At 60.4% G+C, this 16,824-nt stretch overlaps 2 protein-coding genes across 2 annotated transcripts; both read left to right on the top strand.

Moving 5' to 3' along the window:
* The first annotated feature begins 8 nt into the window (after positions 1-8).
* Positions 9-4,587, top strand: MADCAM1 (mucosal vascular addressin cell adhesion molecule 1). Its single transcript, XM_060092439.1, has 5 exons — positions 9-69; positions 236-508; positions 866-1,186; positions 3,122-3,577; positions 4,410-4,587. The coding sequence occupies exons 1-5, from the start codon at positions 9-11 to the stop codon at positions 4,517-4,519; spliced, it is 1,221 nt and encodes a 406-aa protein (XP_059948422.1). The 3' UTR covers positions 4,520-4,587.
* Positions 4,588-5,774: 1,187 nt separating this feature from the next.
* TPGS1 (tubulin polyglutamylase complex subunit 1) lies at positions 5,775-12,536 on the top strand. Its single transcript, XM_060094816.1, has 2 exons — positions 5,775-6,229; positions 11,768-12,536. Exons 1-2 carry the CDS (start codon positions 5,856-5,858, stop codon positions 12,300-12,302), a joined length of 909 nt encoding a protein of 302 aa, XP_059950799.1. The 5' UTR covers positions 5,775-5,855; the 3' UTR covers positions 12,303-12,536.
* Positions 12,537-16,824: the final 4,288 nt, after the last annotated feature.

Raw genomic sequence — 16,824 nt, 5'->3', positions numbered from 1 at the left:
GACCGAGCATGGAGCAGGGCATCGCCCTCCTGCTTCCCCTCTTTCTGGGGCTGCTGCAGCTGGGCCGCGGTGAGCGGGGCAGGGGTCTCCGAGCCGGGAAGGGGCTGGGAGAGAGGAGGGGCGCGGAGCGGGGCAGTGCGTAGGTTTGGGGAGGCGAGGGAGGATCCCACATTGGAGGGCCTCGGAGGAGGGTGCTGGGGGCGCGGGGCGGGGCTGAGAGCGCCGTCGCCCGCAGGTGGGCCGCTGGAGGTGGAGCCCCCCGAGCCCGAGGTGGCGGTGGCCTTGGGCGAGTCGCTACAGTTCACCTGCCGCCTGGCCTGCGAGGACGGCAGGGCGGCCTCGGTGCAGTGGCGGGGCCTGGACACCAGCCTGGGCGCCGTGCAGTCGGGCGCGGGTAGCAGCGTCCTCTCCGTGCTCAACGCCTCGCTGTCGGCCGCGGGGCCCCGCGTGTGCGTGGGCTCCTGCGGGGACGTCGCCTTCCAGCACATCGTGCGGCTCCTGGTGTTCGGTGAGCCCCCACCCTTCCCGCCACCGTGGCACACGTGGGGCCCAGCCAGCGGCCCTGCTTTCCCTCTATCCTTGTGCCACCTCTGCCTGGGAGGCTTCCCGGATTGCCCAGCCCGCCCCAGCTCAAAGCTGGCCTCGCAGGTCCTCCTGAGTCGATCTGCAGTCCGCTCCCTCCACCCCGCATCCCCTCTCCCCCAACCACCCCCAAACCTCCTGTACCTGACCCCCTTGCCCTTTCTGCGGGTGCGGCACTGGGTCTTCCCTGTCCCCGGACACCAGCAGTCCCCACGCCCCCTCCTCAGGGCCCAGCCCTGACCCTCGAAGCTCTGCCCACCCCCTTCCTCCACTCCCTCCACAGCCTTCCCGGACCAACTGACTGTGGCCCCAGAGGCCCTAGTGGCTGGGCCAGACCAGGAGGTGTCCTGCACAGCCCACAACGTCACGCCTGCTGGCCCTGACACCCTCTCCATGTCCCTGCTCCTGGGAGATCAGGAACTGGAGGGGGTGGAGGCCCTCCGGGATGTGATGGAGGAGCCCCAGGAGGGCGAGGACCCGCTGTTCCAAGTGACACAGCGCTGGCTGCTGCCCGCCTTGGGAACACCCACCCCACCCTCCCTCCACTGCCAGGCGACCATGAGGCTGCCCGGCTTGGAGCTGAGCCGCCGCCGGCCCATTCCAGGTGAGCCTGTGCCTCAGTGTCCCCCAGGAAGTGGGTGAGGTCACACCACCCAGCGCCTGTGAGCCTTGATGAGCAGCGCCCAGCGGCTCTTATGGAACCCTGGTTAAGCCCCTCCCCTGCTGTGTCGCCACCTGGGCAGGTCACAGTACCACAGCCGAGGAAAAATTGCATTCGATCTTTATTTTATTTTATATTTTGTAATTAATTAATTAATAACTTTTGGCTGCGTTGGGTCTTTGTTGCTGTGCGCGGGCTTTCTTTAGTTGCAGCGAGCGGGGGCTACTCCTGTTGTGGTGCGCAGGCTTCTCATTGCGGTGGCTTCTCTTCTTGAGGAGCACGGGCTCTAGGCGAGCGAGCTCAGTAGTTGTGGCGCACGGGCTTAGTTGCTCCGCGGCATGTGGGATCCTCCCCGACCAGGGCTTGAGCCCCTGTTCCCTGCGTTGGCAGGCAGATTCTTAACTTCTGCGCCACCAGGGAAGTCCCTGCATTCGATCTTTAGTCTGTCCCTTCGTGGCAGCCAGGGGCTACTTCTCACTCGTTCATTCATTCAGCAGATTCGCTGAGCACCTACCCTGAGCCAGGTCCCATAAGGTGCTGCCCGTCCTCTGCCCACAGCCCTCCAGGGCTCCCACCTCCCTTGGGGTGAAAGCCCAAGCTCCTCGCGCCCACGGAGCCCTGCGGAGCCTGACCTGTTTGCCCCGTCCCCCACCCCCACCCCCTGCCTCACTTCTTCCCTCTCTCCCCCTCACTCAGTCTGCTGTTCCTCCGACACCCTAGGTGCAGTCCTGTCCCAGGGCCTTTGCACTGCTGTGCCCTCCACCGGGAACGCTCTTCCCCACATCTCCCTCACCTCCCTCGGGTCTCCTTCCCAGTGAGACTTGCCCTGACCTCTCTGTCCAAGGGGTCAAACCCCACTCCTACCCCCACCACACACACACACACACACACACACACACACACACACACACACTCTCAGGCCCTTTCTCTTCTCCTGTTGAATGTTTGTTGACACCTTTTATCAACATCTGACTCCTGTGTGCTCTCTTTATTTTTTTCCCCATTATCTGTCTCCCCTGCCATTGGTTTCATCGAGATAGGAATGTGTCACTCTCGTTCATGGCTGTCCCCCCAGTGGCTAAAACAGTGCTCAGCACACAGTAGATGTCCAATAGATACATCCTGAATGAATTAATCAATAACTGTTATCACGGAGCCTGGCGTGTAGTAGGTGCACAAGAAATGCTGAATGAACTAACGAATGACAACATTTAACGTGGGGCCTGGCACACAGTAGGTGCTCAGTTCATGTCAGATGTTATTAGTTTGTCTCATCTGGGACAGGCCCTGACCGCATCACCAAGCTTCTGGCAGCCTCTCACTAAGGAAGCACAGATTCGTTCTCTGAGAGGGCACCCCGATACTCATGTTAATGGCTGGGGCCTGGGGGCCGGGAAAGGTTTGGCTCAAGTCGAAGCAGGGGTGTGGGGGGAGGCAGGGGTGTGCTGGGAGGGTGTGCACAGAGTCCTCCGGATTTTAGCGCCATCACACAGCAGAATGGACAGATCCCCTCTCGGGCCTCAGTCTCTCATCTGCACCGCAAGGGGGCGGGGCACCCCTTCCCTCTCCCCACCCCTCAGCCCCATAATAATAAGATCCAACACCCGTGTCACTCTCCACGCCAGCCCCTGGGGTGGGGGCCTCTCACCCCGCTTTCCAGTTGAGGAAAGTGAGACACGGAGATTTGGATGCTCGTTGGGGGGAGGGGCATGACAGACCCTGAGACGGCTCCTGCCCACTGGGATACCCTACGATTCACCCAAGTGAATGGACGGGGCTTGGAGCAGTTCTGGTCCAACCATGTGGTCCGGGTGGAGAGAGGGAGGGAGGAGAAGGGGCTGGGCAGCAGCAAGAACAGATGGCTGCCGTGTTTTCCAGTCCTGCAGGGCCTGACCTCCCTGGAGCCCCCCGTCATGACTCCCCCAGAGCCCAGCACCACAGAGTCCCCGGAGCCCCCCGTCACGACATCCCTGAAGCCCCCCATCACCACCTCCCCCGAGGCCACACCAGAGCAGGCCTCCACCTGCAGCCCCAGGAGTCCTGGCCCCGTGCCCCGCAACAGCTCCACCAGGCCCTGCCGCCCAGAGATCCGCCAGTTGTCAGCAGCAGGGGGCTTGGAGCTGCTGTGTGAGGTGGTCTGCGGCCCAGGCGTGGCCGTGCGCTGGACCCGGGCCCCTGGCGGGCTGGCGGCCTACAAGACGCAGGAGGTGGGGGCCCAGGCTTGGCTGAGCGGCAGGAGCGTGCTGTGGGCCAGATGCCACGGTGAGGGCTGGTTCCAGTGTTGCCTGGACCCAGGGGGCCAGACTGCCAACCTGTACGTGGCCTCAGAAATCTGTGAGTTCAGGGGCTGGGGCGGGCACTGGGGGAGCCTGAGAGGGAGGGGAGCCTTGCATCTGGCCTTAGACAAGGGGGGTCCTGCCAGCCTGTGTCCCCAGCTGTCCAGTGGACTTCCGTGACTGCCTGCATGGCGATAACTAAGTTTCAGGGACTGTGTAGGTGTCACAGCACTCTATGGACTAAGACAGCCTGTGGAATAGAAACAGAAATAGAAGGGACTTCCATGGTGGTCCAGCAGTTAAGACTCCGTGCTTCCACTGCAGGGGGCGCAGGTTTGATCCCTGGTCTGGAAACTAAGATCTGTGTGGCATGGCCAAAAAAGAAAAAAAAAAAAAAATAGAATACAGCCATTTTGGTAATTTCCATTTTTCTGGTAGCCACATTCAGGAATAAAAAGGTAAAAATAAGCTTGACAATATATTTCATCGAACCCAATATATCTCAAACGTTATCATTTCAACATGTAATCTATAAAGAAACATGAATGAGATTTTTTTTCCCAAACTAAGTCTTCAGAATGCAATGTGTGTTTTACAAAGACAGCGCTGTCCACTCAGACTGATCACATTTCAAATGCAGCTGTGGTGAGTGGTCCCTCACTGGACAGCTCACTTCTAACTACAGGGTCCTATGTACCTTTCAAAAGACTCACTCTAAAGGACTTTAGATAGTCCAGCGATTTTTATACATTTCAGAAGGCGTTTTAAACCGTGAAGTCCTTTGTAAAATTTCAGGGAACTCAGTCCATCCGGGAGCCCTTAGCCAACTCTACTGGGCTGCTCCCCAAACCTGCAGAGAGGTGCAAGACACCGTATGCCTCTCTCTCCAGGCTCCCCTCTAACGACTGCATCCCTGTGGACGGGCAGCTTGGTGCTGGGGCTGCTTCTCCTGGTGTTCCTGACCTACCGCCTGTGGAAACGCTGCCGGCCCACCAGATGACCTGGGCCCCCTTACCCGCCTGGACCACACGGAGGGGGACTTTCCTTCCACTCAGTTGCGACTAGAGGATGTTTGCAGGGTTCTGGACAGCAGGGGGGCTGACCGTGGACCGCTTACCCTGATGGCCAGCACATCCAGGCTCCCCAGCTGGCTGGGCTTCCCTTCAGTGGGGACCCTGGGGAGCGCCCCCCCCCCGTCCCCCCAGGGTGCAGAGCTGGAGAATAAAGAGCATCTGGTCTGACCTCGGTGGTTCCTGTCGCGGTCTGAGGACACGGGGAATCCCCGGCACAGCTCCAACCATCCTCTGCTCTAGGTGACTCCCCAGAGAGACAAGGAAGGACAGGACACCCCAGCCCCACGTGGCCAGGGGTGAGGGTTAGAGGCGTGTGCTCTGCCTGGTGCCTTTCCCCGCATATGGGGACGCTGGCGCTTAATGAGTAACTAGGAGTCCTCAAAAGAGGCGGAGAAAAGTATTTGTTGGAGGACAGCACGGGCAAAGACACAGAAGAGAGGTGGCTTGATAAGGGAAATTGCATCTCTTTGCGGGTGGCTGGAGGCTAAAGCGTGGGGAGAGGCGAGAGAGAGGCTGGAAATGATACCGGCAGATGAAGGGCTGTAGACGCCAGGGTCGTCAGCCTTCTGGAACCGAGGAGATATGGGAAGAGTTTAGAGCTATAGGGGATGCGGTGTGAGAAAGTTCCCTCTAGTGGTAAGGAAAGGTAACAGCCTGGGACGGGGAACTGGGGACCGTGGGTGGTCCACTCGCTCTGTGAACACGTACAGCGGACTAGGGGCCGCGGAAGCGCAGACCAGACCCCTAACCCAGCCTGGTGGGGAGAGGGGGCCTTTCCCCACGAGGTGGGCCTCAAACTCGCACGGAGATTGGGTTAGGCTGAAGGCCAGGCAGAGCACAAAGGCTCCGAGTTGAAAATCAGAAAAGGGGGCGGGAGCGGCGCTTACTCCGGAGTTGGGGTGGAACCATCCCGCCCACTCTCAGCAGGGCTTCCCTGGTAACCAATGAGACCGGTTGCTAGGGGACCATGCTAATGAAGGACTCGCCCACTACCAAGATGGCCAGCAATCCGGCTTCATACCAGAAACCAAGCCCTTCCTAGGGATCCATTTTGGAGTCTGGCAAAATTTAAGTTCTGGGCCTAAGCCAGGAAAGCCAACCCAGCACACCTAAAGAGGAAAACAGAGAGAGAGTAAGTGCCAATGAGAACCTAGGGAAAAGGGTGGCCTGCGCTGGTTATTTCCCAGAGTCTCCCCGCGGGATCCGGGCGCCCTCTGCCCTCAACCAAAATGGCCGCCCCGAGGTGCCAGCGCACTGTGAAATATGGACGCCCTTCCGGTCCCGCTGCCCTCAGCGAAGATGGCGGCAGTGGAGAAGCGGCGGCTGGCTGTGGCCCAGGCGGCCAATTTCACAGGCACCGGCCGGCCGGGGGTGTCCCGAGCAGCGGCGACGGCCGAGAGTGAGGAAGACTTCCTGCGGCAGGTCGGAGTGACGGAGATGCTGCGCGCGGCCCTGCTGAAGGTGCTGGAGGCACGACCCGAGGAGCCCATCGCCTTCTTGGCGCACTACTTCGAGAACATGGACCTACGGTCTCCTGCAAACGGCGGCGCCGGGGAGACCCCGGGCCAGCTCCTGCTGCAGCAGCAGCGCCTGGGCCGCGCGCTGTGGCACCTTCGCCTGGCTCACCACTCCCAGAGGTGCGGGGCTGGGCCGGGCCTGGGTGGGTAGGGGCCGCGGCCGGACTTCAACTCCCAGGGGGTTCCGCGCGGCTCCCCCCCCTCCCCACGGCGCGGCTCTCGAGCGCGGGGCGTGGTCGGAACTGTAGTCCGCTCTGCCTGGCGCGGGAGAGGCGCGGATGGCGCAGGGCTGCAGAGCCCTGGCGGGGCCACCCGAGTGCTGGCACCGGTAGCTCTGGCCGACTTGGGCTTTGGTGATGCCTTTTTGCAGGTGCTGAGATCCCCCTTGCAGCTACCTCACTTTTGAAAATCATGGAGCCCAGACAGGACTTGGCCAAGGTCGCAGAGCAAGTCCTCCGACCCAGGTTCCTCCTAGCTGCCTCGCTCCCAGCGTGGTAGCATCCCCGTCCATTCAGCCAGAAAATGAATATTTACAGGGCTGGACCGTGGAGATAGAGAGCAATCCAGGTCCCCCGCGGGCAGGAGAGACGTCCAGGAAGGGGCCTGCATGACACACAGGGAAAGGTGTTGCAGGCACGAGCCCACCGGCTGCACTGGCCTGGAGGCTGTGGGGCTGCAGTGTGCGACCCACGGGGGAGGGGGAGGCCGGGAGCCTTCGCAGGGCTGAGGCATGGAGGGGTGGAGGGGATGGCGCCTGCCCCCCCACCCCCTTAGAAGCGGGTGAGGAAATGGTCCGTGTCAGGTGGCTGGGGAGAAGCTGTTTGACGCGCAGCATCAACCAGACAGGGTGGGCGCTGGATGTGGGTGGGCTGGGTCTTGGATGGGGGTGGTCCCCAGAGAGCCCAGGAAGGGGGAGGAAGGGAGCGTTTCAGCCTGACCCCAGCACCCTCCTGCCTGGGGGCAGCCCTCCCGAGAGAGTCAAGGTGCGGACCCCAAGCAGGGGAGCACAGAGAGGCTGGGAGGGAGCCGGGTGTGGGAAGGGGTGTGGAGAACGGGCATCCCATTCGGAGCACCCGGTTTCCACCGCAGGGGAAGGGCAAGCGGGTTGTCCAAAGTGACAGCCAGAAAAGGGAACGGCTGGGGCCACCCCTGAGATGGGGACCTGGCAGGGAGCGGGCTGGTGGGCATCCATGGGTTCTGCTGGGTCTGCAGGGGGTTGTGCAGGAACAGCCCCAGGTGGTCCATGAGATGGGAGGTCACTGGTTTGGGGGAAGTTTCCAGAGTGGCTTGGGGACCGTTAAGTTGGGAGCTGGGAAAACCTCGAAGCAGGAAGGTGGACAGTTGGGTTGGCAGCTGAGACGTGTGACGGAGCCGGGTGGTTGTCACCTGGTGGCGGGGGGGTGGTTGTGAAGGCCTCAGGGGAGCTGAGGAGAGCCCAGGACCCGATTCTGAGGAGCCACAGCCTCAGCGAACCCACAGGAAAGTGTGAGAAGGCAGAACAGACATAAAGGAGGGAACCAGAAGACAGGGAACCAGGACATCTTCCAAGGAGGAGAAGAGTCAGCGGCAGGGTCACCACAAGCTGTTCACTCCATAGACGTCATAGACGAGGACCTTTATGTGAAGGCTTTTTGCAGAGCTTTGCCTAGTTTATGCAAAGGCACCTTGTGGGCTGGCAGCGGCCCTGCGTCCAATGGCCCTAGAGTAGAGGGCTGAGAAGTGTCTGTTGGGTTTAGAGCCAAGGGGGCCATTTGAGTGTCCTGGGGCTGCTGTAACCAATTACCACAAACTTGGTGACTTAAAACCACAGAAATTTATTCTCCCACAGTTCTGGAGGCCAAAGTCCGAAGTCCGGGGGCAGCAGGGCTGTGCTGTCTCTGGAGGCTATAGGGGAAGGTCCTTCCTGCCTTTTCCAGCTTCTGGAAGCTCCAAGCATCCTTGGCTTGTGGCCGCATCCTTGCAGCCTCTGCCTTGTCTTCCCATGGCTTCTCTTCTGTGTCACTCTCTCAGAAGGACACTTGGCATTGGTTTTAAGGCTACCTCACCCCATCTCCAGATCCTGAACTAATTACATCTTTCAAAGACCCCATTTCCAAATAAGGTCACACTCACAGGTTCTGGGTGGACGTGCACCTGGGGGGACACTTGTCACCATACTGAAGGGGTGTTGGAGCGGTTCTCAGGAGGAGCAGAGTGAATAGCGTGAGTGGCCGGTGCTGGTGGTTCACCTGGTCTCCCCGAGGCGGGGCTGGTGCTGAACTCAGAGATACGTTCCCAGTCACAAGCCTCATAACCCCGGCTGCCGGGTCAGAAGCAGAAGCCAGGCCAGGCGGGTCCCCCCGAGGCTGGGCAGCTTCGTCCCTGTGCTGAGGGGTGGGCTGGGGAATTCCGGGGCTGCTCTTGAGAGCGACCTCAGCACGAAAGATCTGGGGAGAACTCAACCAAAATCCCCTCTGCTGTCATCTCAAAATCACACGTGCTGGCTGCTAGGACTGATGACAGCCCTCAGAGCACAAACACAGCAGACCCGGCATGGTGGCCCAGGGCCGCCTTCTAAGCCGCCACGTGCTAATAGGAACAGCAAGAGTGCCAACCGCTGCAGGTCCCCGTGGCCCCAGAAAACATGCAAAAGCACCAAAGGGTCTGAGCCAGTCTTCTCGGCTCCGAGCATCCTCTGTGGGGTGTCCCGGGCTCTGTGGGGTGTGGAGCAGCCTCCCTGCCCCCCCACTACTCGATACCGGGAGCCCTCCCCATTGTGACAAGCACAGACGTCCTCAGACCTCACCCAGTGTCCCCTGGGGGCAGAATCTCCCCAGACAAGACCCCCCAGATTATGGGATTCCACGGACCCCCCAGGAGACTACGCCCCATGACCGTCTGACCTCTGAGGTCCTGGTATGCTGCACACATTTAAATACACACCTGAGTGGGAGGGAGGGGAGGTGACCCACAGACACTGGGGGCCACCCTGGTTCACACCGCCTGACTCAATGGGAATGTATGCAGACTTCTGGTGTGAGCAGGGAGAGGACCCAATTTCTTTCCAAACAATTAACCAGAGTCACTCCTCAGCACTGCTAACACAGGGGGAGCGCGGTCACTCTGTGCGGGGCCATCCTGGGCCCTGCAAGTGTTGGGCAGCCTCCTGGGTCTCCACCCACCCAGTGGTGGCAACCATAACTGTCCCCAGAGTCACCAGTGTCCCCTGGGGGCAGAGTCACCCCGTTGAGAGCCCCCAGTCTGCCTTGGAAAGTCTCCATGTCTCTGTGACAAGACCCATAAATAGGTTCTTTTTTAACAAATGCCCACGTGCTTTGCAAAGTGCTCCATGTGGGAGCTGACACAGGCAGAGCCTGAGGACCAGAGCCCAGGACGGCAGACGGTGTGGGTGCTCCCTCACGGCTGGGAGCCCCCGGGGGGGCCACCTCGAGATGGGGTGTGGCCCTCCTCTGGCTTCTTGCCTGATGCTCTCATCTCACTGGACCATAACTGCCCCCCTGTGCATCTTCCTGCCCGCGAGGCCCATGGTAAACAGAACCTGGACAGTGCTGAGTGGCAGCTGGTGACAGCTAATGACAGGCGCACGTGGTCCCCTGCCACACGCTGGGCACAAAATCTACCCTCTGTCCTTCCAAGAATCCTGAGACGCAAGGACTAGAACCCTTATTCTCCAGAGAAGGGAAGCAGGGCGCAGTGGCTAGAACCGGTGCAGGTCCAGGCCAGCCAGGAACAGCGCTGAGCACACAGGGTGCTCAGGGGTCCCCACACGCCGCTGCCTCCAGGGGGATTGCTTCAGCTCAAGACAACTAATGGGTTGATCAGGTTCCTTGGGGAGGCATCAGGCAGAGCTGGGTGGATGATGGACGCTCAGGCCCCATCAGGATGAGCCATCAGGCCACAGGGACACACCCGAAGCCTCAGTGGCCTCTCACGGCTGCTGTTGGGTTGGCAGGGGCTCTGCTCACTCAGGCTTGCGGGGAGTGGACCCTCCACGGGAAGTGGGCCATGCTCTCGTGTGGGTGGGACGGCCTGCCTTCAAGACGCCCCCGAGATCCACACGCCACCCCCCCGTATTCACACCCTCGGGCAGCTGCCTGCGTTGCCACCCTGCCGGTCACCCGCTCCGGGGGCCAGCGCCGTGACCTTAGCACACTCACACTGCCCCGTGGGGAGAGGCCTCCGCAGGGAGCCTTCAGGGGACAGCAGCCCTGCCAGGGTCCTGGTTGCAGACTGAGCCGGGACCACCCAGCCAAGCTATTCCCAGTTCCTGACTCAGGCTGCGACGTGACCTAGGTGTGGGGGTAACAGCCATGCGGCCACAGAATTGACACGGGCATCATCACTGCCAGGTCCCCCGGACCCCCTCGTCCTGGTGAAAGGAGTTGATAACAAAAGCTCCTGCAAGGGGTGAGGCGGCAGCAGCTAACACGGTGCCAGTCCTGGGAACGGGAGCGTGACGCTGCGTCTGGCGCCCCCAGCGCTTCACGGAGTGATCTCACTGACCCTAAAGCGCCGGCACATCCTAAGGACCCAAGAAGTGAGAAGTGAATCCCAGATGGGCGAGACCCCAGGTCCAACCCCCTCCTCTCTGGGCCTCAGTTCCTCCTCTGTAAAGGGCCTTGACCCACGGAGCTCACTGGGTGAGCATGTCCTGCCCTGGGCACCTGCCGTGCTGCGGCCCAGCGTGGACCGGGCTTGCACCCACGCTGACCCGTACAGGTCCCACAGATAAGAGTGGAACTGGGCTCCCAGAAAAGGCGAATGTGAGCCCTGGGGTTGCCCCTGCCTCTGTGGGACCCTTGGCCTGGTCGCTGCCCTGAGCCTCACTTCCCCTTTGCTTTAGTGGAGATGGAACTGGGCCTTGGCCAGCCGCCGGCTGTTGAGAGGAGGATGGGAATGAGACCCGGGTTATCTAGATGCCCAGGCTCACCCCAGCCCACTCACTTAACCACTTGTGAGGCTCCAGCGTGGCCAGGGCTCATGGCGGGACATCAGGGTCCTCATGGGGCAGGCGGTAAATAGTGTCAGCGCTGTGGCTGGTCCCTGACGTGACTGTCGGGTCTGCTGTTGCAGCAGAAGGGCAGCATGTGTGGGTTGACGTGGCCGCCTGCGGATAAATCTTTACCCACGAAGACAGGCGGCAGCGGCTTTGAGCCACAGTGTGGGTTACTGCCTCTGGGCCTGCACGGGTGAAAAGAGGCAACCCAGGTTAAAAGGTAGGGATGTGTCCTGCCACAGTGATACCCCGTGGGCACACACATCATAGATGGAATGGAGAGTCCATGGGCAGATGCCCATCGTCGGAGTCAGCAGATGTTTCTGGGGCTCCTGGGCAGTGTTCTGGGCGCTGGGGCTGTAACAATGACCAACAGATAAACTCCCTGACATAGGCCCCTGGGCTGAGCTGGTGGGAGGGAGGGAACTCGTGAGGACCCCACAAAGAGAAGTACAGGAAGGGGTTAGGGGGCCAGGGAGGGTCCCCCCCATAAGGTAACATTGAGCAAAGGCTCAAAGCCTGGGGAGATCTGGGGGAGGGCGCTCCAGGCCAGGGTGCAGCTGGCGCAAAGGCCCTGAGGTTGGACGGGCCGGCGCGTTGGAGGAGGGGCCGGGGGGCAGGGGCGGGGCTCTGGCGCGGCCCGACGGCCCCTCCGCCCGCAGGACCGCCTTCAACAACAACGTCGGCGTGGCCTACGAGTGCCTGAGCGCCAGCGGGCGCAAGAAGAAGCCGGGGCTGGACGGGCGCACGTACAGCGAGCTGCTGAAGCGCATCTGCCAGGATGGGGAGGCCCCCGAGGAGGTGGTGGCGCCGCTGTTGCGCAAGATCCAGTGCCGGGACCACGAGGCCGTGCCGCTGGCCGTGTTCCGCGCGGGGATGCTCACCTGCTTCGTGCTGTTGGAGTTCGTGGCGCGCGCTGGCGCCCTCTACGGGCTGTTGGAGGATCCGGGCCTGGCCGTGGCTGACCGCCACGTGGGCCAGGCCGTGCTGGACACGCTGGAGGGGGCCCTGCAGGCCAGCGACGACACCACGCCCGCGCGCTACCTGGAGGCCGGCTCGCGTCTGGGGCCCGACAGCCTGGCGCTGGCCATGGACCGCGCGCTGGTGGCCCGGGGGCCCAGCACCCCCATGACCCGCGAAGAGTTCCTGGAGAAGGCGGCCGCCCTCTTCATCGCCAAGGTCAAGCCCGTGGGCTGAGCCCCTCCCTTGGCCGCCGCTTCCTCCACCCGGATACCTGGGGCCCTCGGGGTCCGGCTCACCGGGGCCAGGACTGGGGTGTCCCTGCATGCCAGGGGTGCAGGGAGCCCCCTCACCCAGCTTCCCGCCTGGAATGATGCCCGAGCCCCCTTCGGGGGGAGGCCAAGGATCCCTTCCCGCCCGCCTGCCAAGGCCCCTCTCCTCAGCAGAAATAAAATTTGTTCCCCAGGCTGACCTGGTGTGTGTGTGTGTGTGTGTGTGTGTGTGTGTGCGCGCGCGCGCCCGTGTCCAGCCCCCAGCACGCTTCCCTGGAAACGCTCTCCACTCCGGCGCACCCCGGCCAGCCCCAGCGGGTCCCACCACTGCCCAGAAACCCAGGGAGCCCCTGGACTCAGCTTTATGAGAGCAGAGGGCATTGGGGCACCCAGCGAGGTGCCCTGGACTCACAGCCCCGAGACCTGGGAGGCATGTCTGGCCCCCAGCCTGCCCTCCACGAGTGCCCTGCCCCAGCAGTTCCTCCCTGGACCTCGGCTTCCCCAACCGCCAAAGGGAGAGGTCAGCTGGGCAGGTAGTCATGATGGCGACGATAGAAACAGCTAACACGTCTGAGACCTGACAATGTCTTGACTCACCGCCGCCCCATATGGAAGGGAATCCACTGCCCGCATTTGGCAGATGGGGAAACCAAGCCCGGAGGAGTGAAGGTCGCAGCACCAGCAAAGGGCCAGCAGGGATCCGAACCTGGGCCCGCGCTCTGTAACCCAGAGCCACAGCGCCTTCACCACAGCCACGGGGCCCGTCCGGGATCCAGGCACAACCGTGAGAGTCAACAAGCACCCTGGGTGTCCCCCTTTCCGCCAGCAGGAGCACATCCTGGACGGCGGATTCCACAAGGAGCAGATTCCCAGCCCAGGACAGTTGCAGGCGGGTGACTTCACTCTCTTGGCTTCAGTTTCCTCCTCTGTTAAATAGGACCCAGGGCACCCATATTTTGATTGAGGGAGATCACACGGGGACAGAATCTAAAGCCTTTTTCGAGCTACCAATGGCAGGGACCACCTTACCTCCCATTTCCCAGCACCTGCCCTTGGCTGGTAATCGATAAACCAGTGAGTTGCGCTGTGTTTTCCAAAAGCAGCCAGGGCTTCCTTTCTGTTCCCATTTGCTCTTCCTGAATCTCCCACCCCCCCTACAGGGGCAGGTAAAAGATGGAATCTGCATCCCCTCTCCTTGCACTTGGTGGCTTTTGTGACAGTACTTGGCTTCCAGGGGACGCGGTGGCCACGCGGTAGCCTGAGGAAGCACAGGCCACACAGAGGTTCCTGACTGGAGACTCCTGCTTTGCAGGTAAATGAATGAATGTTACTATTTCAAGCCACGAACTTTGTGGGTCATTTGTTACATAAGCAGAAACTTCACAAAGGTGGGCCCCTCCATCAGCATTAGCTGTTACTGACACTGCACACAGGAAATGGGCCGGTGTGTCAGCAGGCTGAGGCCCTTAGGGGGCTGGACGGCCTCGGGGAGCAAGCTGTGTTGAGGCCCCTGCGGCATGGAGCTCACAGCCGGGCAGGGCATCCGCATGAACTGCGCAGTGCAGGTGGCCTCATGGGCCCCAGCAGCCTCCGGTCAGCTCTGTGGTCCCCTGGGCTAGACAGTGTGTAGCAGGTGTCACTGATGCCACCAGATCCCCTTCCCATCTGCCGAGGCTCACAGCTGCCCCACCAGAGACCAAGCCATGTGGCCCAGGAGGCCTCATCCCCCCATCTGGGGCAGGAGTGGCCAGTGGTCACTGGGGTCGTGGCCACTGAGTGACCACCGGGGGATCCAAGAGCTGGCCCGCTTGCCTCAGGGGATGCTAACTCACATTCCAGGGTCCCCCCCGGATCAAGCTGAGGCCAACTCCATCTGGGGTCACCTTCCCTGCCCCGCCACCTTCCCTCACTGCCACCCCTGAGTCACCATCACGCCTGGTCTTGGATCCTGAAGTCCTGGTTTGACCTTTACAGGCACAGCCTGGGGAAGCTGAGCTGTTCTGCTTATCTGACCTCACAGCAGTGTGAGGTCACAGTGTGAGGTCACCTCACAGAGCTCGGCCTCCCTGCTTCCCAAATCCCCTGCCCCCATAGTGTTCACTCCACAACACCCCAAAGGCTCCCCTTCCCCAGCTTCCCTGGGGGAAGGCGTCCTCCTTCTGTGTCAGGGACCTCTCTCCTTGCCTCATGCTTCCTCCTCACTTGGCATCTCATCCAGGCCATGGCTTCCATTACTGCCGGGTCACCAAGGAGTCTCAGATTCACATCTCAGGCCCAGCCCTGCTCTGCTTCAGCCCTGGAGAGCCAACCACTTGTTGGGCGTCTCCTCAGGGACACCCCCAAGGACATCCCAGGCCTGCCACATCCAGGACGGAGCCTCCGGTCAGCCCCCCTGACCCTGGGGCTCCTCTGGAGTCTGTGATCTCCGAGGAAGCCCCCAGTCCACCCAGGACCAGGGCTCAGCCTGGATGCCTCCCCTGTCCCCTCAGCTGGCCCTTCTCTGCATCCTGTAGGTTGCACATCATAGCTTCATCCTGCCTGCACCTCCCCACACTGGTCCAGCCCTCACCCTCACTGCCCTGGGCAACCCCACCAGCCAGTAGGAGTGCTCCAGGCACCCTGGCCTCAGTGCTTGGTTCAGGAACAGCATGTGACTCCCAGCTGGCCAATGAGATGCAGCCCTGGGACTTTTTCTGGGGTGGCTGAGCTGGGAGAACCTGGGCCTGGATCCTGGAGCCATCTGGTCACCACAAGACTTTTGAACAAAGTGAGCACTCAGGAAAGCTGAGCAGAGAGACTCCCCAGCTTCTTTCCTTGACTGTCCCCTCACTCTGCCCCAGGCACACTGGTCTCTAGCTGGTTCGGCTTGTCCCTACCTCAGGCCTTTGCACGCGCTGTTCCCTTTCCCTGTAACACTGTTCCTCCAGACCCAAGGGGCTCACCCCATTCTGGTCCCCACTCAAATGCCACCTCCTGAGAGGTGCCTCCCCTGAGCCCCTATCCAAGATAACTCTCCTGCTCCACTCCCGTTGCTAATGCCTCACTATCCTTTACTTTTCTTCATAGCAATTATTGCTATCAGAAGTTGCTTACTTATTTAACAGCTTGCTTATGTCCTTTCTCCCTGTCTCCCCAAGGAGAGGGATTTTTACATATTTTATTCACTGCTGTACCCCCGGCACCTAGATTTGTCTGTGGAAGGCCATGAATTAATTAATCAATTTTCCAGAGGAAGACTCTGATGCTCATAGAAGTGAGGGTATTCAGTTCCTGTGGCTGACATAACAAACCACTGCAAAAACAAAACAACAACAAAAAACCTCAGAAAACCCCACGACAACACAAGTTCATTATCTTACAATTCTATATTTGAGGACCATTTCCAAGTTCATGGCAGACCTAGATTTGAATTGAGGGCTCTTCTGTTGCATGTGATGGAAGGCTCAACTCAAACTGGCTTAATAAGAAAAGAAGTAATCTATTGACTTGCACCATTGCAAGGGGAGGCCAGGCATGGCTGGATCCAGGAGCACAAACAGGGTCTTCAGCACTTCCTCATCAGTTGGCTCAGCTTTCCTGAGCACCAGCTTTGTTCACAGGCCTCGTGGTGACGAGACGGTCCTATAGCTCCAGGTCCAGGTTCTCCCAGCTCAGACATCTCAGCAGCATCGTGTCCCCAGAAAAAGGCCAAGTCACATGCTGTTCCTGAACCAACCACTGCAGCCAGGGGGCCTAGGATACTCTGATTGGAGGACACATCCCTGCAGCCAGGGCTTGAGGATCAGTCCAACTGGAACCTTGCAGACTAAGAGTGGTAGACCCCACGGGAAAATGGAGGTGCTTTTGCCAGAAAATGGGCAGGTAGAAACCCCAGATGTCCACCACCTCAGGATGTTTCAGAGCCTGAGGTGCGGGCTTTCCTGGGGGACAAGGCCTTATGTGGGACCAGCTGGAGGGGCCATAAACCTGGTACCTCTCTTTACATTTCCAGGGCTGCCCCCACTCACCCAATAACTCCTGTGGGGTGTACGCAGGGAGACATCTTGGGAAATTTCTCTGGAAGAACCATAATTAATTCTTATTCATCAACAAGCTGCCGCATGACATCTTGGGAAACTTCTCTGGAAGAATCATAATTAATTCTAATTATTATTCATCAACAAGCTGCCGCATGCCGAGGCTGACACTGGTGCTATGGGCAGAGAATGAGGGGCAGAGAATGAAGGACAGAGAACGCTTGGAACCGTGCACAAACAGGGGTGTGCAATCCACTTTATTGATGACAGGCCTCTCCAGGTCCCTCGGGGTGCAGGGCAGAGCCCCCTTACTGATGAAGCTGCTGCTCTGCCCGAGGCTTTCTCAGATTCCCTCTTCCATCCCCACAGATGATATCTTGTTTTCCTTCCCCAGACAGGTTTACCTGCCTGTCCTCAGCGGGGACCAGCCCAGGGCCAGGTGTCGGGGCAGCCGAGGGAGGAAATCAGCTC

Source organism: Mesoplodon densirostris, chromosome 3, assembly GCF_025265405.1.
Source record: "Mesoplodon densirostris isolate mMesDen1 chromosome 3, mMesDen1 primary haplotype, whole genome shotgun sequence".
In the NCBI taxonomy this organism is placed as follows: Eukaryota; Metazoa; Chordata; class Mammalia; order Artiodactyla; family Ziphiidae; genus Mesoplodon; species Mesoplodon densirostris.
Note: the sequence above shows the minus strand (reverse complement) of the source record. Positions and strands in the feature narration are given on the sequence as shown.

Coding starts and splice junctions, on each gene's coding strand:
- TPGS1 (XM_060094816.1), top strand. CDS start 5,856: ATGGACGCCCTTCCGGTCCCGCTGCCCTCAGCGAAGATGGCGGCAGTG. Junction 6,230..11,767: donor CTGGCTCACCACTCCCAGAG/GTGCGGGGCTGG, acceptor CTCCGCCCGCAG/GACCGCCTTCAACAACAACG.
- MADCAM1 (XM_060092439.1), top strand. CDS start 9: ATGGAGCAGGGCATCGCCCTCCTGCTTCCCCTCTTTCTGGGGCTGCTG. Junction 70..235: donor GCTGCTGCAGCTGGGCCGCG/GTGAGCGGGGCA, acceptor CGTCGCCCGCAG/GTGGGCCGCTGGAGGTGGAG. Junction 3,578..4,409: donor GTACGTGGCCTCAGAAATCT/GTGAGTTCAGGG, acceptor CTCTCTCTCCAG/GCTCCCCTCTAACGACTGCA.